Genomic DNA, 23213 nt, shown 5'->3' with positions numbered 1-23213 from the left:
AGATATGAAGGCATGTTGGTCTTTGACCTACTCTTATTTCATGACAGAAAATCTATTTTATTGACATCCTGGTAACAAGTTGAGGAAAACAGCTTTTAATAGTGAACAGTGCAAATATCCAGTCACGAAGATAAATAGGATGTCGAGTTCAGAAGTGAGTATGGTCAGAGTATTTAGCTCCGAAGCTAAAGTGTGAAATTTGGATTGTTGGTTCAGAAGTTTTTTCCACGCTTTTTTATGCGATCAACACAATATACAAAACATTCATGGTATTACATATCATTCAGAAACACCTTTCATTCAGATCTAACACTTTGTTAGCACAGATGTCCTCTTGTACTCCAAAAAAAAAAAAACCCATAAAAAACCAACCAACCAAACAAACAAACAAACAAAAAAAATCAGTTTTCAGAGAAGTTAAGATTCCCCAATGATTTACATGTAATGCTCATCACTGAATATAAGTCTTTCCGAAATATACTAACAAACTCAGATTTTCATCAGTTCAAAAGCACAGGCCATCTAGTGCTTCAGGAATATTTAGGGAATTCTTAGGTTCTGGTGTAATTTCAGAGATATTTTATAGTTCATAATTGACACTGAGTGACTGCCAGAGACACACAAGTAATCAAACTAAATTAGGAGAGCTAGAAATGTAACCTGAGAACTTTCTGAGATAGCCTTATAACACATTTACTGTTTTGTCATGTTGCTTACTTTCAGCGAACTAAGCTTCTCCTAGCAACCCCCATTTAAGACTGAATTTATAGAAGGACGACTTCAGTGTAACCCTGTCCTGACCCTGGGCGTGTATCACGTGTGTCTGTAACTTTGTGTATGAGTGAGTGAATGTTGTAGAAGTGAACGAGGATGTTATATGAGAACATACTGCGTGGTTGTTGGTGATTCAGTCTCTACAGTATTTATGGAAAGCGCTCCCAGTAATCCTTTATAACAACAACAACAACAACAACAACAACAACAACAACAACAACAACAACAACAACAACAACAACAACAACAACAACAACAACACTAATATAAAAATTGTAATTTTTTTACTTTGAGAGATTTCATACTGTAACCTGTGTACCATCTTCTGATTGGTTTAAAAAATCCTGCAATATATTTTATTGCTATCGTTAGTCGTGTAAAAGGTCTTTCTCGTCGAATTAGCAATAAAGCCTGTTTATTTATTTGAGTTTGTTTTCATTTCAGAGGTATTCAGTCACGTGTGCAGTCTTAAAGTGAAATCTTGCTGATCAGCAGCGACATCTACTTGCGGTCATGACTCTTGAAGCTTGTGTCCCAGTGTGTGTACTACTTCTTCTGATGGTCAGAGGTAAGTGGCTCTGTTGACCATATCTAAAGGTTAACCAAGCTAATGAATTAAATTAATGCAAAGTTGGCATTTAGAAGCGTGTATAACAGTTAAAAGCTTGCTACAAAAATGCATCGAAAAAAAAAAATGTTTGAATTGACCTTTGTACCCAGGATGGACTGAAGGCCGCAGACAATTCGAAAACTTTTTTATTATTGTGGGAATTGTTTTTTAATCGGTGTTCTGGAATAGTTTCCTATTATTAAGCGAAAATTTGTAACCTAAAATCGCTTTTTACCCTTTGGCTCGGCTGTAATGAATTACTTGGGTAAGTGTTACGCGGCATGTGAATAATAATAATAATAATAATAATAATGATGACAATGATGATGATGAAGATGATGATGATGATGACGATAATAATAATGAAAAAATCACTTGCAAGTACTACTATCCCACTACCTCAGTAAGGCTGTAACTTTAAAGTTATTAGCTACTTTATCCGAGTTTATTCGATTTCTTGTTTACAAATACTTAAAGTTAATCAAATTTATTTGAATTTCTTCATTAGAACACAAACGCTCAACGACATAAAGCATTGACCAATGACATGAACCACATAAAACCATTAATACCAGTGGTCAGTGAGATGATGAACGAGAGAAAAATGAAAAAAAAATTCTAATCATTAGATTCAGGGTGAAGTACAAGGGTAGGGATACATAGGCACAGTGGTCTGGGGGTGAACTGTTATCCTAGCCAAACAGAACCCCAAGGGACAAACCTCCAACAGGATTCCCACCCTGCTGAGTTTGAAAACATATTCTTCAGGATTTGTGAACTGAGGTTGTGTGTAGTCCATTAAGCAAAGAAATGGAGAAAGAGAAAGCTTTCTTTATCGCCTCTGATTCTGGTAGTTTTTCAAAAGAGACATGAAACTCTTGGCTGGATTTGATTTGCAGCAAGCAAATGTTGTGGGGTGATAGAAGTGGTTGTTGGGTTGTCATTGGTGGCTGTCACCATTCTTTGTCTGGACCTACCTCTGGGGAAAACAGATTCCTCTTAAGGCAACATGTGCTAACATGTATGGAGAGGGACAAAGATGGTTGGCTTTGTGGGCTTTTCCCTCGCAGGATCATCGCTTGTCGTCTGCTGCGCCAGACCAGGAAGAACCAAACGGGATCGATCCCCGGAGGGTGAGGGGAGGGGATGTTCCGAGAGGGCGCCTCAGTCACGGATATCAGCGCAGGGAAAGTGCGGCATCCCGTCTTTGTGGTAGATAGGACATGGCATGCTGGGAGAGCTCTCAGAACACCCCGCGCCTCTTTCAGTCGCTTTCTTTGCTTATTCTCGAAACACGAACTTGGCCTTCAAAGAAAACTTTTTGCCGGCATCACATCTCGCCACCAGCAACCAACCATGCTCACCGCAGGCCACTAAGGGAGGAGGACCGCCTGTCATTTTTCTTCTTGAGCATCTTTCGAAAACGAGTCGGTGGAGAATGGCGCAGGACAACCTAATATTATGCCAGTGTACAGACTGTAAATAAGAGTATTCACTGACAAAAGATGAAAGTTATCTAAAGTCATCTCAAGAGATTCATCACCGAAACTTTGAATGAGTGCATTCTTTAATGTTATTAACACTTACAACACCTTAGAGCTGCATACACCGGGTAGAACAGATTCTGATTAAAAATAAGAGTTTATAAGTGATTAAGCTTTAAAATAAAGAAATACTAATCAAATTAATTGAAAGTAAACAGTAAGAAAATGTTAAAATATGTTCAAAATCTTAGTACATAGGTAAAATCATAAAGCTGTATGTCTCAAGTTAAAGATGAATAAAGTGATGAATAAACAAACAAATGAGTGAATGAATGAATTTAGTACATGGCAGGACTTCATCAGGGTTGACTAACAACCTGATCATCTGAGATAAATGTAACACTTCAAGGAAGAATGTTTATAGGAAGAGCATACGAAAATACGCCAGTTCTTCCTCCTCCTCCTCCTCCTCCTCCTCATCATCATCATCATCATCATCATCATCATCAAGTGTATAGGGTTTTTCTATCATTGATCCGCATCTGCTGGAGCTGTCATCATCTCTTCCTCATTCTGTCGAACTCTGTCCATCTCGTCCCATCTCTTTTTCTCAAGTTTCCCTGTGTCCTCAAGGAGAGGGAGGGGCTGCGAGGCGAGGGTATTGTACCGGCTTAAGTGCTGGCAGCAAATTTTCTTCCTGGTGGGTCGAGTGTATTATTGATCGGGTATCAGTGTGATTGGAGATATCAATATTGAAGAAAGGAGACGTGAAACATGTCTCGATCCAACTACACCTACCTGTACCCGCGGCCCCCACCCCTGTCATCTCTCTAATCTCTGTTATTGCCCATCAAACTACAGGTAGAAGTTAAAGTCGAAAACAAACAATAATAATGAATTATAATTAATTGTATTTATTAATAACATTTTTCTACTAAAGAAGCAGGTTCAATGTGATTTACAAAATCAAAACTTGTAGAAAAATGAGTAAATCAACCGTATCAGAGACTGTGACGTATTAGTATAATAATGAAGAAATACAATAAGAAGTATTAGCATAATAAGAATAAAAGTAAAAATAATTTTTTAAACCCTAGGGAAGGTTATAATAAATTTCAACAGCATGTGATTTATATTAATCCGTTCACCAGATCGCTTTTGTTGTGTCTCAGTATCACAAAGATTTATCTCCGTCGTTACTCCTACACTCACACACGTTCGTACACACACACACACGTTCGTATACACACACACAGACAAACATGCATGCACATACACACTCGCGCGCCCACACGCCCAGACAAACGTCCAGAGACACATTAACACATGAAGGGGAAGTCACTCTCTTGTCACAGCACTGCTAGCTGGCCGGAACATATGTCGTCAAAGCTGGGGATGGACGACAAGAGGCCTGTCAATATTTGTCCAGTTAACTTCTTGGCAGCACGCGCCACGGGAAGGCAGCATCAGAAGGCATGGATGTCCTACCCAGGTTATTAAGATGACGTTTCGAGAGGTGGGCGAGGGCCGGATACCCCGACACCAGAAACTCAATTCACACATTAGTCGGGACATGGCATCTGAGCTGAGATGAGAAGGACATACAAATGAAGACTTCAGTGGAGGAGAGGTTCAGCAAAAAATGTTTTTTTCTAAAAAAACGATTCTTGAACAGTGAGACCTCTTGCAATATGAGAGGCTCTACTCTTTGCTTAATTTTGCCTAAGAACTTTTCAACCAGTTCGAATCTAACAGGTTGTCTTTAATGGGTTTGACCGGAAACTGCTAAGAATTTTAATTGTTAAACATATTTCAACCCAGGTTGTGATCGACGTGGCATGAGGTTCTAGACATTAGGTTGAGTTTTTCTAATCGTTTTGGGTGGTTACATGGATAAAATCAAGAAGATAAAGTGTCTTGCGTGTCTATAGAATAAAACCGAAGAAAATAAACTGCTTTGAGTCGTTGTAAGAATAAAATAAAGGAAGATAAGCTCTCGTTGTTACGGTGATCTTTTGACAACAGCAATTAAAACATTTGTAAAAGAGAGCGAGTAGGTTATCGATATATGATCAGAATTTCTTTGCAATCTAAACTTTTTATTTTTTGAACGAAAAACTTCCACAGGTTAGTTCCTCTCCCGCATTTTGATTTATAAACACAATATTCTGCAGTTGTTATTTGTCAATATGCCCTTCGCCATAACAAAATGTTGTAACCCTGATATTAAATTTTTGAATATACTCCAGCGTCAATATTTGGAGAGGCTTTCACAACAAGATTCTTTCTGTGAGGCCAGATCGGTATCATAAGTCGCGAAAGATACTTTAAAAATGAATTTTAATGAAATTTCAAATAAAAAAAAAAAAAAATCAGGATAGAGAGAGAGAGAGGTAACGAAAGAAACAAAGAAAGCAGGCCCGAAGGAACATGTAATAAATTTCAGGATATGAAAGTTTACACCTCACAATAAATACTAGAATGACTCGCAAAGTGAACAGATTAATGGTGGATGCAATGAGAAACAGAAAAACAAGCAAAATGAAGAAAATGATCTCAGTTGTATGGCCGCTAGTGAGGTCCATAACAGCCAATGAGGTCCACAGCAGCGTCTTGACACAGGCTTCCGCTTTTGGAAGAATATGGACGTAGAATTCCAAGAGGGTTTTTGGAGAAAAGATTTCCCGGGCTGGCACCCTGGTCAGGACATGTTCAAGTCTGCTTTATGACATTTGTGTGCCGGGGAGCTTTAGCGCGTGCAAGTGTGGTTTCATTATTAAAATAAAAAAATAAACACTCGGCGATAAATCTGGTTACGTCTCCGTTTTTGGCAGCGTGGATGTCAGAGCCACTGGGGTTGGCATCGATGACCTGTGTTTTATTGCTGTGATTAGGTCCTGTTCTTGCCAAATGCTTCTGGTTGTGGCAAGGACAGCTGTTATGACTGGGGGAGGGAGTGTAATTTAAGAAGCTGAGAATGACGAAGTGATCAAAGGTTGGGATGGATGCGGTAATAGGATGAACGAGCGACTAGCTTGAATGAATTAGTGGAGAGAATGCTGGCATATGTGTGTGTGTGTGTGTAGTACAAGTACCTGAACCCATTTTGGCAGTCTCATCTTTCCATAATCAATATAACCAATATCGCCAACCATGATAATCGTGCAACAGCAGAAGACATGATGTCCTCTAATACTCACATCTTGCTATTTTTAGCTGTCAAAGCTTAACCCTCGCAGTTTCCTCAACCGTGACTCTCATTTATTCAGTGGAATAAACTAAACGTACATTATCCAACGATTACTAACATCCCACGTAATTATCTAACGATTGCAATAAAGTAAACACTGATCAAACAATGTAGATAAACGTACACGTAAGTAATAGCAAACAGTCAGTCCAGCAGACAAGTGTGTTAATCATAAATGCATTTTGTGGTGTATTTTATTGACAAGAAATGTCTAGATCACCTGGTCCTGTCCACTCTACCATGCTGTGTTTGCTCTACAGAGAATAGTCTAGTCAGACTGAACCAGAAGCTCTTGTAAAAGCTTTCAGCTTGCTTTTGTGCTGACATTTTGTTTAAGGGAGTCATCAAGGCCGGTACGAGCGAGAGATTCTGGACTACTTGTTCAACAGCAACTACAGCAAGCTGGAGCGGCCTGTCCGGCACGAGACGGACCCGGTGGACGTGAAGTTTGGAATTACTCTTCAACAGCTCATCGATGTGGTAAGTGTAATGGCCGACCATAAACACAACTTGCCAGTCAATGCCATGTCCTTCTGATGCCTGCGACAGACAAGAGGCAGCTATCGATGGAATTATTAGCAAGAAGTCGCACAGTGCATTGTGATTTCGGAAAAAAAAAACGAGACAACCCTCACCGTATTTCATTCATTCATTTCATTCAAAGTAAAACAAATCGCCGTTCACATTGAAGGCGGTCATATTTCTCACACGCTCTAGTCGTTCATACTTCGCATGAACATTTGAGTTTTTGTTTTAAATTTTATTCTAGGTTGTGTGAAACGGGAAGTGGTAGTATTATAAATCTGACTAAAAAATAGTTTTGCCAGTAAAGACATTGTATTAGAAGAGGAAGAAATAACTTCCAATGTTTGTTCGTGGGAGGAAGAATAATGTTGAAAGAAGCTGTTAAGAGAAAGTTTAAGGTCTTTGACATTGTAATGTTCTACGTTTCAACTTTTTCACAGTATCATGTCGATTGTTCAGATATTATAGTAACATTACATCGTCGTCCAGTTCTTTATTTACGAGGTGTGGGAGGTAGAACCCAGCTGCATAAACATCAAGACAAGTGATTCTGTGAATTTTCTTTCATTTCCCACCATTATATACCAAAGTTTTCAAGAAAACATACCTGAAAATCAGCTTACAAATTTCTAGAATTTATCGACAAAATACTGTCGAGTTTAAAGAATGGAAGATAAAAACAAGGTTTAAGAGCCCAGCGCAAAATCGAACAGCGAAAACGAGACAAGGGAGATTTGGGCTATAAGAATACAAGTTAACGAATCCAATGTAACTTCTAGAACTTGTTGATAGAAACGTCACAGAGCTGATAAAGGCTAAGGAAAATAAGAAATGTTTTTTTTTTTTAAATTGAAGAGGTACAAGGTGTAAAATAAAGAAATATCCGAAGAATTACAGAAGCGAGAACAATAAATACATTAACCCAAGATTTGAATTGTACAGAACACAACTAAGGAAGATAACCAAGTTGTAGAGTAGCTCTAGATGGCACCCAGCTACGGAGCAAGCCTTCCCCATCCCCTCACCCCTCCCTTGTTCCTTGACAAAAGAGCACAGGAACATGGAGTGAGTATACATGAGGATGTTTTAGGGCTAAAGCAATGTCGCCAGGCAATAAGAAGGAATGGTGGGTGGAGTTTGAGAAGGTCTTGGCAGTCTCTGGAAATCGTCTTTTGACAGTGTCATTTGCTGTCAGGTCGGAAGAGACCTCACTTGGTGATATCCGTTAAAAACAAATCGAAGTCACGTGATCAACTCCTGCTGCAGCATTAAGAGAACAGTTTCTCGTCTTCAAGCAAGCGATGAGACAGGCTCTTCTGTCATTGGCAGCTGGTGTCCAGACTGCTGGAAACAACATGGATGGTGTCAACATGGATGGTGTCAACACGTTGGGTGTCAACACGGCCATTCATTAGCGTGTTGCGAACCTGGGCTTCACAGTCACGAACTACCCGCCCTTTCCTTGATGTCTCGCTGCCTGTTGGTTTGTGTCCTCCACCCCATGCAAGTCAGACTTGGCTATTGAAAGCAGCTCAGCATCCTTTCAGTAGACTTATGAACGAGCTAATTTTCTTCAAATATCAACTAGGGCAAAGGAAAATCTCACATGCAAGGTATACATTCTTTGTAAGAAATCTTACCGCTTGTTGTTAGTAGCTCAGAATAAGAAAATAGCTATGTTCCGAGATTTAATTAGTTCTTTCGGCAAAACGAGAAGACTGGAATGTTCGCTTGCGTTCGTGTTGTCCATTGTGTACAAAATGTACTCATCGACCATCTGAATGGTTCCGTGTCCAACAGAAATCTCATTGTTCCCATTCACCGATGATCAAAGACCTCAAAATGCAAATTTCAGAGAACTCTTTAAGTACCTATTACCTAGAGGGGATCCCATCCCTTAAAAACATCATGGCGAGCACTGGAGACATTATCAACCGTCAGCGGGTTTAAATTAAAGAAGGGTCTGCTTGCACAGGACTCGGATTTAGCCAGGGTTGGACTGGTCGTATTAGCTGAGCCTCGGCTTTTTTTCTGCCATCTAAAGGAATTCACTTCCTTTTGTGAGGCATCTTTATTTTTTTTTTAGAAGTTGTCATGGAGCTCTAGTGTGGACATGCGGGGGCGTGCTCGTGAGAGAAAGAAAGAGAGAAAGAAAGAGAGAAAGAAAGAGAGAAAGAGAGAGAACTTGTATTCAACCTCTACAGCTGTTTCGCTTTCAATGTTTCTTTCTCTGTGTGCTTGATTGTAATTAAATCTTACTTTTCTTTTCTCAATTGTTTAAGTTTTGATTTTTGTAGGTTTTCAAGCCGTCAGCAAGTGATGTGATGGAGGGGAGCGAAATAAAGCAACTGTAATGACAAACACAGAGTCTCCAAAAACAAACATTAACAACAAAATAAGAAGCAGAAACAATAATAAAACCAACAAAATAACAAGTGTTAAATTTGGAGAGCGAAACAGCCAACTATCAGAAACACAAACACAAGACACACAGACACACATGCTGCAACCTGTTCTCCCCACTTCAGTCACTCCATGAACATGGAGTATCAGAAAGCCATACAGAAAGGAAAAGATTATAAAAAAGTGAGTTTTACAATAAAAACTTTACCTGTAAAAAAAAATTACAAGGAAGCATACCGAAAACAGCCTAATATAATTCTGGAAAATTATCTTTTTGAAGTCCTTCGCCTTCTCCTTCGCTATCTTTAAAAAATTAATTCTTCCTCTGGACGTAAGATCAATTATTGTCCACCTTGGACTGAATAGGATGGTTCTTCTCTCTTTGAAAACCTCTTTCACCAGCACAGACAGCGTATGATCCATGCAGTGCTAAAGCTGTGATTTATACTCAAGAAATTATGTGTCAGGCTGTTACAATCGATACCACGGAATCGATCAGCACAGCTTATAGGGCTGATCAGCCAGGGGGAGACGACTCTGTTCGCATAGATCTTGCCTGTAATTAAGGACAGAAGAAAATGAACCTACTGTAGAATCTTATCTATATCGACTTACTCTCATAGTCTCAATTATACCTAATGTGCTCTGGTTGAAAAGTTTAATGCGATTTTTCTCTGGATTGCGAAATGCATGTCTTGAGGAAAAAACTCTTCAAAGCTGCTTCTTATCTGCTTTCTTATTTTGCTTGAAGCGGGGAGACAACTCACTATCAGAGCGTTACAAAGAGGGGCAGACAACCACGACCTGTATTGATTCAATGAGGAGAGACGAAAGTTCGAACTTTGAATGCTTTAGAAAAGATTCAACGAAGGGGAAAATGTTGTCGATTTTGCTGTCGCATTTTAATTTTGTCATTTATTTCTTGAGCAGGAAGCGTGTAGGCAAAATGAGGTTTGGCACTGCTTTCGTTAAATGTGTACAACATGATGACATTCGGGGTCGCCATGATGGGCCTCTTAGTGGAAAAGACAAATAAAGGAACGAAAGGTTTAATTCTTTCTGAATCGTTTCCGCTCAAAATTTTAGGATTTAAGCGAACAGTCGTGTCCTAAATGACATCTGTCAGCCAGTTCTGGAAGACCGCCATGTCCCTGACCTCTTCTTCTCAAAGGAGAACAAACTAAAGTCTAATTGGTGACGTAAGAGGTGCCGTTGGACACGACAGACAACTCTGTCACGCCAGTCTTCTCCACTCTACTCGTCTTTTCCTCGCGTTTGAAACTGTTTGGCATGATCCTCACATCAATGATGCCAGCATTTCGACGACTGTACTTGGTTAATTCTCTTGTTAGAAGACTTCAGCGATGTCACGTGACAACATGTATTGCAGCTTCCTTCAACCACCTCAAAGCTGTGATCAAGATTGTACGAAAAATTTTCACAACACACGATCTTGAGCAGAAACGATTCTGAACACAAGAATACATCATTTAAACCCATCATGGAGTGGAGGATTAGTAAACAACTCTGTATAAATTTGTAATATTTCTTTAGGAGTTTGCTGTGTTTTCTCTTTTTGTCACTCACATGTTAGCAAACTCACCTGCTTTACACAAACTGTTTGTACATTTAGGATGAACGTCAGGAATGCATCAAGGCCAGCCTGTGGCTAAAGATGGTAAGTAGTTAAAGACCTACACAAACTTGTGTGTCTATCTGGGGGATCAGGCTGAATCACCTTCATGTGTACAACTCCACCAGCCCGTTGGCATCCAGGGTCCAGGGGCACAGCACGATGGCTAACTCCCAACAGACAGCTAAAGTAATGATTAATGAACACTTTAGCTGAGTGAACTTTTTAGTCATCCATGGCCGCAGACATGAAGCGAGGGTAAGTTGCTACTCTCGTGGAAATGGAGAACTCGAGGACAAGTGTCTTACCTCCGTAGTTATAAAATGGCTCCCAGGCTCCGATGATGTTGTCTTACACCTTGGACCATAGTTATGAATCAGTGGCAAAGAGGGTCCGAGAAACATAAAGTAGAATCCATGGGCGCATGGACAAGACCATTTTCCATAATTTCCCTAGTTTACCTAAGGGGGACGACTTAGCCTCGCTCATGAATACGGCCACTGATCATGAGATGGTCTTTGATCATAAAGACCTCATCAAGTTAACTCTCGTCACTAAGCTGGCTTAAACACGACTTTCGTTTACTATTTTTTTTTCTACTGATGATTTTATTGTCATCATACATTATAACCGAGACGGCATCCCACCTCTAACAACGAAAATAGAAAGTTGGAAGTTTGAGGGGAGAAGAACAATAAGTATTCGTTCTATTATCTAGTTTATTGAGTGAGCACAGCTCAATAAAAGGCTTTGATCGTTTCATCTCTTTTCAATTAATTTTCTTTGGTGTCATCCCCACATTCAGGTATATGAATCTAGTCAGCGCGCTTTACAAAAACATTTTTCGCTGATGTCCTGACAGTTTTGAGTCAGAACACTAAGATGATCCAGAGGATTCCCCTGAAATGAGAACTTGTGAGACACACTACATTGTTGTGCAGGCTTTGATTGTTGAATGACTTGGCATGTCTGTCCTTTACTGGTCTTAGGAGAATGTAGTTTAAAGCACTAACTCTCAGCATGACAGCAACAATTCCCTAGCTGCATCTTGGATTTGGTTCCTGCTTGCATCCTTTGGCTTCGGACAAGTAAAGGTAAAAGTTCACGTGCATTTGTGGGCATTAGGACGGAGAAGACAAGTGATTTATCTTGTCTACATCCTGTCAGGGCGCAAAGCAACCCTCGTCTTTAGTTCCCCTAACAGGATAACTCAGGCAGCCAGGTGTAGAACATTGATGTCGAGTGGGCAGGGAGAGATCATTGTTTCACAGTCAAACGCACTTACTTGGACAAAAGTAATGTTATTTTTGAATAGATGGATTTAATATCCACAATTTTTATCTTACGAAACACCACGAACCTAAAACAAAATCGATGCTTGGAGATTTTATTATATATTTTATATTCGCCATGCAGAATATGTCTGGTGTCTCAGTATCTGTCACGTGTTGCATGAAGTTGTAGACGAGTTTTTATCTCATACTCAGGTAATAATACATTATTATTTAATATTATTATTAACCTCTTCTACTTTGTGACAGTATTTTTAAGTCATAAATCATCAACTATCATAGTCGTCATCATCAGCCCCGTAGCTCCGACTGACCGTAAGTACCTAAAGATGTTACATCTTCATCAGTTCTCTGTCCTACTGTAAGATGCCTCTGTGGACAGGATAGTATACTCAGATAAAAAAAAGGGGAAAAAAAGAGGAAATAAGACGTAGAGAAAAAAAATCAGAAAAAATTGAAACAAACAAACAAGAACAACAACAACAACAACAACAACAACAACAACAAACAAAAAAAAAAAAAAAGAAAAAAAAAAAAGAAAAAAGAAAAAAGAGAGATAGAGATTTTGTAGTTGGATGGATTTGACACAAGCTTGACAAGATTTTCTGTAACTGATTTACACGCAGAAAAGGAATTCGATCAAAACATTTTTTGTATGTTTCATAAAACTTTTTTCTTACATTATCAGAAACACGATCTTTTGCTGGTACTGGACTTGTTATTTTTTTCTTGCTTAGACCAAAGGTGAAACTCGAATACTGAGACTTCAGACATCAAGGGGGTGGAGATCGGGGTGGAAGGAGAATCTTCTCCATAACTGTCATTATTTCCTCCACCACTTTTCTTCAGTCGAAGCACAGACTGTCAACATGAGTAAAAATAAAAATATTCAAAGAATCGTGACGATGCAGACATTTTTAGCAGCACATGGCTCTACTTTCTGTGGAGAAGGTTTACTGTGTTAAGGGACCTGATACTCTTCTGTAGTTAATTTGTATTTTGCTCCATGTCTTGTTTAGACTGTAGTTTGAAAGGTTTTCAATCGATGACATGGACGTCGAACACAATGTAAACTTTGCCGAGAGAATAAAAAAGAATAAAAATATGAAAAATATTTTTTTCAGGAGAGTTGAATTTCCCGAAGAAGAAATATATTATTTGATTTTTAAGTAGCTGCATTTGTTTTTTCATTATTGATTATTAAATACAAGTGAATGCACGACAGGTCGACAGACAGAAGGTTTGTACATCGTGTACAGACACGTGTATATATTTATATGTGAGTTGAATATGTAACTATCCAAAGACTAAGTTGGTCAGTCGGTCATTTTTCATACCTTCCCTTTGTCCATCTGTCCTGGGCTCACCTTCTGTCAATTTTTCTCTCGTCCTGTCAGTGTTGGCTGACACCTGACCCATCTCAACACCGCCATCCCAACACTCTTCCAGCCTCTCGGTCAATCTTTGAGCTATCGACCCTGTGCACGGTCCACGTGCTGTGAGCATCTCGACCACTGTTTTCTCTCTCCATATTTTGCCTCATCTGCAATAAGGTCGTGTGTTTTGACAGGAATTTCTGCCTCAGCGCTGCGGCGCCCTGGATTACACACGTTCTTACAGCAGGGATGCAAAGAAGACATTTTCTTTTCCGTGGGAAACGGCAGGATGGGATGGAGGAGGTCAGAACGAGGCTGCACTTTACTGATGAGGAGATTTAACTCATGAGCGGGTATTAAAGATTGGAGGCAGTAAATGCGATCAGACCTTCACGTGCAAAGACTTTTAATTATGTGTTTGATATTGCCTGCAGTTTCAAGAGGATTGGCTGTTAAATTTGCAATACTTCTTATGTATATATTTGTATATTTTTTCTGATAACTTCTGTTTATTTTTCGTGAGCTTCTTCAAGTTCTGAAAGCTGTTTCTTTACAGTTACAACCTATTTGTACGTTCACCTCACACATTCCTAATCATATTCTCTATCAAAGCGCATGTGAGTTTGTACGAACCTATATTTATTTAGGGGCAGATAAATCGATCTTTGTCTGACGTAATCATTATACAGGATAATTTCCCCAGAATTCCTCAGTCAAAATGTCTGCAGTTTCATCCGCTCGATCTATTTTTTTCCATCTTTTTTCAAGATGTCATACTGTCCTGCACCGGATAACGACTTTCCAATGAACAACGAACCACATACATACACATCGTGATGTTCCATAATGACAAAATCGCTAAATGACCCAGTATGTAGAATTCTTAGAATGGAACTTTTTCTTCTGGGAAAAATGCGGAAATAATGAGTTTAATTTAAAAAACTAATATAATTAATATTTGTGAATGGAATGATATGCCATGAACTCGGAACTTCTGTGGATGTCTCTTTGTGAGTGGTCTTAATAATTTGTGTGCTTTATATTTGCTGCTGCACTAAAAATGTTTTATTTTTGCGTGTCCTCAGGATGAGAAGAACCAGTTAGTGAATACTAACCTATGGTTGCAGATGGTAAGTGAATGCCAACATTACTAACCACACTAATCATTCAATGTTCATACCAGTGTGTGACCTGTTATCTGAAAATAACTCATTGCAATAATCAGCAAAGTCTCGTAGATAACAATAAAGTTCTTGCTGGTCACCAGTCTAGTAATTTCATAATTTCATATATACTGACCAGAAATAACACACATATTCTATTCCCGTTCTATGGACAGCTGTAAAAATTATTTGGAAGCAATATTGCACTTTAAAACATTTTACATTTTTAATGTTATAAGGACCATTTCGTGAGTCAGGTCACACAACGAAGTAAACATAGAAGGCATTTTGCATGTTTTATTTTAACCAAAACACACAATCTAAACAATGATAATGCGAGTATACTTATTTGTGTGTGTATATATATATATACACTTATTTAAAATTATGGCATAATTTAGGATTTAAATACATGCATCCATAACAAGAAATGATCCCAGTTATTGTTTGAAATGATTCATTATTCTTAAGGTTCAGCTACTGTTTACTTTGTACTATCAATGGATTTATTTTATTTGAATATCTTAAATAGAAAGTCTAAAATAGAACTAGCCTTATAACAGAAGTTCGTGTCCCTGTCTAAATCAGTCCCAATCAAAATTGCAGGTATGTTTGTACAAGCAATCTGATTTTCATTTTCAGTAATCGTAGGCAACAATCACCTTCTTCAAAATTCACGTTTTTATGTATAAAAAATTAGTGTTTTCATGAAACCTGACAGAATCTTGAACTGAAATATTGCATGGCTGTTGTATTGAAAGTAGAGCTGTTTATTTGTCGGCGAAAAGTGAGAGACAAAATACAAAAAAAAAAGAGACTTCGTTGCAAACAGATGGTAAGATCTGGGTTGTTTACACACCAGGCGCCATAAACACTCAATGTTTCTCGTCAGGTTTTGCCTTTGTAGCTAAGCAAGAATGTAAACAATAATTTGTTGCAGCTCAGCAGAGCAAAGACCCAAAAGATACGAACTGAAGTTTCTAGTGCAACGTGAAGATGAAAAAAAAAACTTTTTGCAAAAACGTGAGGAGATAGGTTTTGTGGTAAAGTAAGTAGAAGGCGGCTTTAGCTTTCCTGTGGTGAAGCACGAACATGGGTGTGTTTTATGTAACAACGGGGAACTATATTCTGTGTATCTTATTCTCTAACCATGTGTAAACAATGGTTCTTCCAACAGACGTGGCAAGCGTATAACCTGGTCTGGAACCCTGCAGACTTTGGCAATGTCACCACCATACGTGTTCCTAAGAGCATGTTGTGGGTCCCGGACATTCTCATGTACAACAGGTTAGTATACATCTATTATTCCCCCCTTCACACCCACACCCCCCTAAATTCTGTTCCTCCGGTTTTTTTTTAGTTCTTTTATCCTGTTAATATTCTGTTCTTCCTCCTTTTTTATCTTTCATAACTTCTTTTCTCAATTAAGTTTGTTCTTATTTTTCCTGTCTTTTTTTTTTCACCTTCTAATCTTTGCTTTTTTAGTTTCTTTATTAAAGTATTTTTATTTCTTTCTTCAATATTCTTCACTACTCTCTCGTGTTTGGACACATTCATCAAAGCAGTGGTGCCTGTATGAGCCATTAATATTTTTCGCTAACTGGCGTTTTTGTGACAATGAGACACCCTGCTGTCATGTCAGCTTTTGTCGTGAAATTTCAGTGCCAGCGAAAGCTTCGATGCGACCTTCCCTACCAACGTGGTGGTGTCCAGTGACGGCAGTTGCCTGTGGGTGCCACCCGGCATGTTCAAGAGCACGTGCGCCATCGACATCACGTGGTTTCCCTTTGACGACCAGAAGTGTAACCTCAAGTTCGGGTCATGGTCACACGATGGTCAGTTCCTCAACCTGACAGAAGATGACCCCAAAGGAGGTGACATCAGCAGCTTTATACGCAACGGAGAATGGGAGCTGATTGGTTAGTTTCATTTTGTAGAAGAGGATGACGGGATGATGATGATCAGATAATGACGATCGGATGGTGATGATGACGGTAGTAGGAATGATGATGATGATGATGATGATGATGATGATGATGATGATGATGATGATGATGATCTTTTCTTTTACCGTTCAAACAATTGTTATTAAACAATTCACGGCCTTAAAATGACAATCCAGTTGACATAAAAACAATGCTTAAAAGTTTTTTGAAGAGCAATCTCTGTGTATAACAATTGGCTGGGCTAGAACAATTTCCGAACTCCACACCCTCACGAAGTCCGTGTTCCGCACGCATTCTGTCTTCTCAAAGGTAGGACGCAACCAAGACAGATCTTTTTTCGTCCTTCCCATACGCTCTTCTTTCCTTCACTGCAGGCTTTCCATGATAAAGACTGCGATCTATGAATAAGGGTCAAGCAAGCCAGTCATCAAAACATCACACCATCGGTGGAAATTTTTTACTTTTCTTGTCCGACACCGTCATGGTCAAGTTTATCACGGGCTGACAAAAAACGCAAATCTGCGATTTAAGCAAATGTAAGCAAAAACATTTGCATAATGGCAAATACCTATTATTTGAGCTCAGCTGCTATTTCCCTTGCTGTACACTTTCAGCCATTCTCCTGGTGATGGTCAAGTCTAGTCGATCTTAGGGAAGCAGGCTGAGAATAGCTTTATGACAAACTTATTGTCAGTAACAAATTCAGCTCGAGCTAGAGCCAGCTTCATAAGGAAGAACTACCGGTTCGATGCTTCTACTCCTCGAGCTTAGAATTTCCTCTGTGGATCGGTAGAACACAATCCCATTAACCTTCATAATAAATTTTCCAACATAGGATAATGGGTTTCTTCTACCTGAGGGATTGGCTGGTTAAATTTTCTGGCGCAATCGAAGAATGCCAGTCCTCTGGGAGTTCAAAGAATTGAGGAAGAAAGTCCGAATCAGGCTGAAAGATGATTCGATCATTTGATATTGATGGAGTTTTTTTCTTTGGCAGACTTGTTAAGACCATTCTTACTCTTTCTGACCTGACGGTGGCTCGTACATTGACTTACTGTTGTTTTGGTGACCTCGAATTATTTTTTTTTTAAAAGAGGTGGGTCATACAGGGTCTCGAAAATATTGAGGGGTTGGATAAATGTTAACAGATGTGGAGATTATTGGTATAAGAGACATTCTGGACAGGAAAAGAAAAAGGTGGAAGCAGACACTTTAGGTAAGTAGATAAGACAGCACATAAACACTGACATTCCCACTCTAGGGAAGGCACAGCGCGAGGGGTTCCTTCAGGCAGGGGAGAGCAGTCATTTTTGATTGGCGACTATCAAAAGAGAGTTGCTTCTCTTTGATTTTCTGCCTCGGTGCAAAAGAGACGCAAACACATTTTTGTACTTTGTCATCTGTGTGTGCGGGATACTATTGTATATATGTGTGTGTGTGTGTTCAGGAGTTCCAGTCAAGCGGAATGTGTTGAAGTACGATTGTTGCCCAGAGGTCTACATCGATGTCACCTTTACCATCCACATTCGTCGCCGCACACTCTACTACGGCTTCAACATTATTTTGCCCTGTGTTCTCATCTCCTCCTTGTCCCTCCTTCTCTTCGTTCTTCCACCTGACGCAGGCGAGAAAATATCACTCGGTAAGCTGTGTCTTTAGTTCTTACCCAATATCTAACCCAATCTTCTCACGTAGGTAATAATTAGAGAAGATGAAACAAATGTAAAAGATAAAACTTAATTTAATTCCAACACATAACCCAGGAATAATTTAATATGGTTTAAAAACATCTTTTGTTTTATTTGATTCGACTCAATTAACTTGTAACAGAATCAGAGTATTATCCAGTATTAGAGACCTCTCTTCATTGTAATGCTTATTTCCCGAAGAAATCAAACAAAAGTACTGGCGGCAGAGATCAGGTGGGCGAGAAGGTTTGGGGCTGAAGAATGCACGCACATGCGCAGTTGTGAAGGCTGACGTTGTTGCAGGCACTACGATCTTGTTGTCGCTGATGGTGTTCCTGCTGCTGGTGGCGGAGACGATGCCGCCAACATCTGACGCCGTGCCGCTGATAGGTGAGGACGCCAGGTGTGGCGCGTTACGTGTGACCTCACCTGAAGTGTGATGCATGTTTGCATGCACGCAATGTTTTCACGTATATGTCAGTTTGTTTGTGTGGGTATGTGTGTGTGCGAGAGCGTGCATGCAAAAATATTTAAGGCTGTACTATAGGCAGGGAGAGGGGAAGAGAGGGGAGATAAGCGAAACATGGGAGCAAGTAATTGAGAGAGGAAGAGAGAAAAGTGAGAATGAGAGAGAAAAGTGATAGAGAAAAAGAAATAAAAGATACAGAGAAATAAAATCAAAGATATAGAAGAGGGAGGAGAGGGAGAAATTGAGAAGGAAGAAATTGGAGAGGTGAATGGGTGAGACAGAGAGAGGAGGAGTTAACCACCTGCTATACACGTGCAGGGATCTACTTTGCGTGCATCATGATCATGTGCTCGCTGTCCGTGCTTTTTACTGTCCTGGTGCTCAACCTCCACCACCGGTCACCAGAGACGCACCGCATGCACCCGTGGGTACGTTGGCACCTGACTGTCGGCTCTCTGTCATGACTGATGTTAGGGACAATAAATCGAGTGTCACCTATTTTTATGCGAGAGGCGACCAGCTGAAAATTTTATTTTGAACTATTCGAAAAAGAGTAATCTTTCATAAACCCCATCTGCTTTTTTAATTCTCCATTTTTTTCCTCCAATTCTGGGATTTTATACATCAAGGACTAACATACAATAGTAACAAGTTTATTCTAAATTTTTTGATTAGAAAGTTTTGGACTATTCCTCCTGAAGTTTTCGAAAAGGTCTTCTGCATTGCAAAAACTGTCCCGTTCAATGTTTGTCAGTTGTTTTGTTGTGAACGCTTGAGAGAAATAAATGCAGGACAGGTGTATCCTTTTCTCTTTCTCCTGGGCAGGTGAAGCGCTGGCTGTGTGGGTGGATGGCCTGGGTGTTGCGCATGGAGCGGCCGGGTGGAGGGGTCAGCCGACGGGTGGCCATGCAGAGGGCACGCTTGACCGACTCGCGACTGGAGAGTCTTGACGAGAAATCGCGGTCCCTGATGGCCAACGTCCTGGACATCGACGACGACATCCGCATGGTCAACGGCAGCTCCACCGTCACGATGACCCGGGTAAGTAACAGTCGCAGTTGTCTTCCCTTCCGCTTATCTATCCTACCGACGGCAGACGGATAAACTACTCGGTAGTCTGGTACTAGTAAATCTGCAGTAAGGTCGCATTTTTAAGGAGATAAATAATAGTCAACGAAACGCATGCACGCGTTTGTTCGTTTGTGTGTTTGTGTGTAATTGATGTATAACAATAAACCGCTCGTCGTGTCCGACAGGTGGACGAGGGACTTCCGGTGGGTAGCGTCAGCGTGCGCCACGACATCGTGTGCATCCTGAAGGAGCTGCGCAAGATCACAGCCAAGTTCCGGCGCGACGAGGAAGAAAACGACGAAAAGACAGAATGGAAATTCGCCGCCATGGTCATCGACAGAGCCTGCTTCGTCGTCTGCATCCTCTTCACCTTCGGCTCCACCATCACCATCATGTTGTCAGCTCCGCACTTGATAGCCTGACCCGCGCGCCACCTGTTGGGCGGCTAAAGGTGCTGCGCTGCAAAGGGCCGCAATGAAGGATTCGGGATAAAGATCCACCCGTGTGTTGGCGTCCGTGAAAATCCAACGAATTGGAACTGAGATCCGAACGGTTTCTTTTGTCGCCATGGTCTGTATGCTTTCAGACAAACTGAAGCAGGATTGAAACAAGAGAAGAAAGAAAACGAGAGAAATAAGACAACGAGACAAAGTGAGAGAAATAAGACATCTTGAAACAACCTTTTCTCCCCGAAGAGCTCTCCATGTGAGTGACAAGAAAAGTCAGCGCGGGTGCTAATCTGTTTTCATCCGCCTGGGCAGGTTCTTCTGATACTACGAAACCCCCAAATCCCTGTCCCTCCTCCCCATCCCACCTACCCACAAAAAAATAGACACAAAGGTTAAACTAGTCTGTTAGCTCCTCTTGGCACCGAGCGTTGCCTGGCCCCTCCAAGTGTGCCATGGTACCCGTCAGCATTACATGTGTTTGTTCAGGGTGTACACCGCCAGAACATTTTTTTCCCTCGGCAGAAAGCATCTCGCGATAAGCCGGGAGATTACCTGCTGTATACCTGTGTGGATCCTCACGTGCTATCCACCAGATGCGGTTCTGTGAAGTGTCTACCTGGGGTGTGCGCTGGTCACGTGACGACTAGCTGCTTTGCTAGAGCAACCAAGCGGCTAAACTGTATCGGCTAACAGATTTGTGAGGGTTTTGTTTTTCACGTGGAAGTTTTTACATGTGAAGAATTTTCTATCAGGATCTGTCTTCTCAAAACAGAAATATCAGCAATGAAATATATTTTCGTGTACAGTAATGGAGGTTACATGCTGCACTGTAAAGTTGCAATAGACACTAGTTAATACGACCCCCGAGAAAACTTTTTCTCGTCCAGGTTCCCCTCCCGTCTCGAGTTCTGATCAGTTAGTATTTTTTTTCCCGTAGTGTTGAAAACTTGAGACTCGTGCTCTCACACTCGACCTCTCCCATTGGCTGTAGCTTTGATGACGTAACGGTCTTCATCAGCTCAAAGTATCGGACAATCATTCTTGTTGTCAACCTAGGTGTGTACATAACTACAAGTTTGGAGTCCTGTGAGTTCATTCGTAGACATTGTTTATACTTACATTTAATTTATATATACTTACACACACCTCGTGACTTTTATTTGTCGCTTGTATCTGCTTTCTTATTGAACTTTCAAGAAAAATAAAAGACTATTGTCAATGACGATTATATTTGAACAATTAACTTTTGTTGAAAATAGATGAATAATCCCTGGACTTTCTACTAACGAGTAAGCAATGTGTGTGTGTGAAGAGAGGAGAAAAAGAGAAATGAAAACTGCTGAAGTTAGAAAAAATTGAGGTCATAGTGCCTGCCAAATATAGAAAATTTGAAATGTATCTAGAATATGTGATAACATGTAACCTCTTATCGTTCCGCACATAAATGTTGTTCTGTGATGGCCATAACATTACGAAGATTAATATTTTGCTGATGTAAATGTTTATACCATGGATGACCTGTGTTGAAGACAGTGACAAAGGAAAGATGGAACTATAGGTTAGGAGGAAAGATGGAACTGTAGGTTAGGACATGAAACCGACTGCAAATAATTTTACAAACAATTCGCCGTGTTCGAGAAAAAAAAGTTTGACCCTGTGTGATGTTCAGTGTAACAGGATGATAATGCTACTCATTATTTGTCACAAACTTGCCAGAGTGGTGGCTTGGATGTTCGTGCAAATTTTGTATTGAACTTTGACCCCAATTGGTATAAACTAGAGCACGTGCCTGTTTCTTCTACACGGGTGGACTTCGTGTTCTTCGTGGGGTGGCAACACGCGGTACAGCCAGGAACAGAAAAGCGATCGTAAACAGTTTGTTTACATTCATAAGAAGTGCCTCCAACTGGTTAGCATTTCACACACTGCGGGGAAAAGGGTGAAAGCAAAAATGCAGGAGGAGAAACAGAAGACCAGGAGACAGTGTGCTCGTGGAGGGAATTCGGACCTAAGACAAACTGATGCTGTCATAGCAACACTTATGCTTTACCACCGAGCGAGAGGACAACCCAAGTCACATTTGTCGACGCACATTTCTAGACACTTACCTTCCTTTGCTATTACCTACAGTCCCCCTCCCTCTCCCGACCACTTATTACACTGACGTAAAATTATCGCAGTGAACTACATAATTAAATTTTGCAAAATAATATTAACGGCTGTTTGAGTCTCACAGGCTGCGATGCATGCTCCCCCCTTGCGAATATAACGAGAAAATATTTTTGTTTACGTAACCTGACTTTGTTTATTTTAAACTGTGGTATAGTTTTGTCCCTTTAAGTTTACTTAAGATTTCTCATCGACATTAAAATTGTTTCTACCGCTTCTGGATTATTTTTTATATTGAGGCATTTGTTTTAATCTCACAAACTTCATGGTCGCCTTCGTTGTAATGGAGTTACTACTGCATCACGTGGTATTAAAAGTTTTCTTTTTAAGTTTTAAGGAAACAAGAATATGAAGGTGTTTTTGTGTTAGAAAATGGCAATCGGCTAGCCCCAGACATAACCACTGCTGACAGAAAGACAGTTTCAGAATCCATTTATGTTTGTGTTTTCCTCAGCTTGTAAACATTTCACATTTTATATCAGTCGGCTTGGGATTTCTGGGAATAGATCACCGCCGCATCCATTGCTTTTTTCCTGTCTTTCTTCTGCTAGCATGTTCAATTAACTGTATTTGCTTGCACTTTTAACTAAACTTGTAAGCCATCGGGTACAATTTTTTTAAATGGGCAAATCCTTGGCTCTGTGAAATTGTCGCCTTGTAGTCAGCAAGAGGTAAATAATCAGTGCCTTTTTTAATGCTTCTTCCAAATCTTGGCTGTCAATAACATGAATGAGAGCCGCTCGCCACTCGTCTTGACGATATTAAAAAAACTGACACCGAACGATTTGATATTTGCAGTTACATTCTAGCAGTATACCGCCTTTGTGCGTTGTCACTCTTGCAGATGATAGATTGAACTTGAGCAGTTAAGTGGATGGATTGATTGATAATGGATGATGGATGATCGATCC

General features: G+C 40.2%; 1 protein-coding gene across 1 annotated transcript; it reads left to right on the top strand.

Annotated features, from left to right (window-relative positions):
- Positions 1 to 1215: 1215 nt before the first annotated feature.
- On the top strand, positions 1216 to 22826 carry LOC112554708 (acetylcholine receptor subunit alpha-type acr-16-like). Its single transcript, XM_025222680.1, has 10 exons — positions 1216 to 1342; positions 6456 to 6598; positions 14433 to 14477; positions 15688 to 15797; positions 16173 to 16429; positions 17904 to 18098; positions 18448 to 18534; positions 18932 to 19041; positions 19439 to 19654; positions 19870 to 22826. The coding sequence occupies exons 1-10, from the start codon at positions 1288 to 1290 to the stop codon at positions 20104 to 20106; spliced, it is 1455 nt and encodes a 484-aa protein (XP_025078465.1). The 5' UTR covers positions 1216 to 1287; the 3' UTR covers positions 20107 to 22826.
- Positions 22827 to 23213: the final 387 nt, after the last annotated feature.

This window comes from Pomacea canaliculata, linkage group LG13, assembly GCF_003073045.1.
Source record: "Pomacea canaliculata isolate SZHN2017 linkage group LG13, ASM307304v1, whole genome shotgun sequence".
Taxonomy (NCBI): Eukaryota; Metazoa; Mollusca; class Gastropoda; order Architaenioglossa; family Ampullariidae; genus Pomacea; species Pomacea canaliculata.
This window is presented reverse-complemented; position numbering and strand designations above follow the sequence as displayed.

Coding starts and splice junctions, on each gene's coding strand:
- LOC112554708 (XM_025222680.1), top strand. CDS start 1,288: ATGACTCTTGAAGCTTGTGTCCCAGTGTGTGTACTACTTCTTCTGATG. Junction 1,343..6,455: donor ACTTCTTCTGATGGTCAGAG/GTAAGTGGCTCT, acceptor ATTTTGTTTAAG/GGAGTCATCAAGGCCGGTAC. Junction 14,478..15,687: donor CTAACCTATGGTTGCAGATG/GTAAGTGAATGC, acceptor TTCTTCCAACAG/ACGTGGCAAGCGTATAACCT.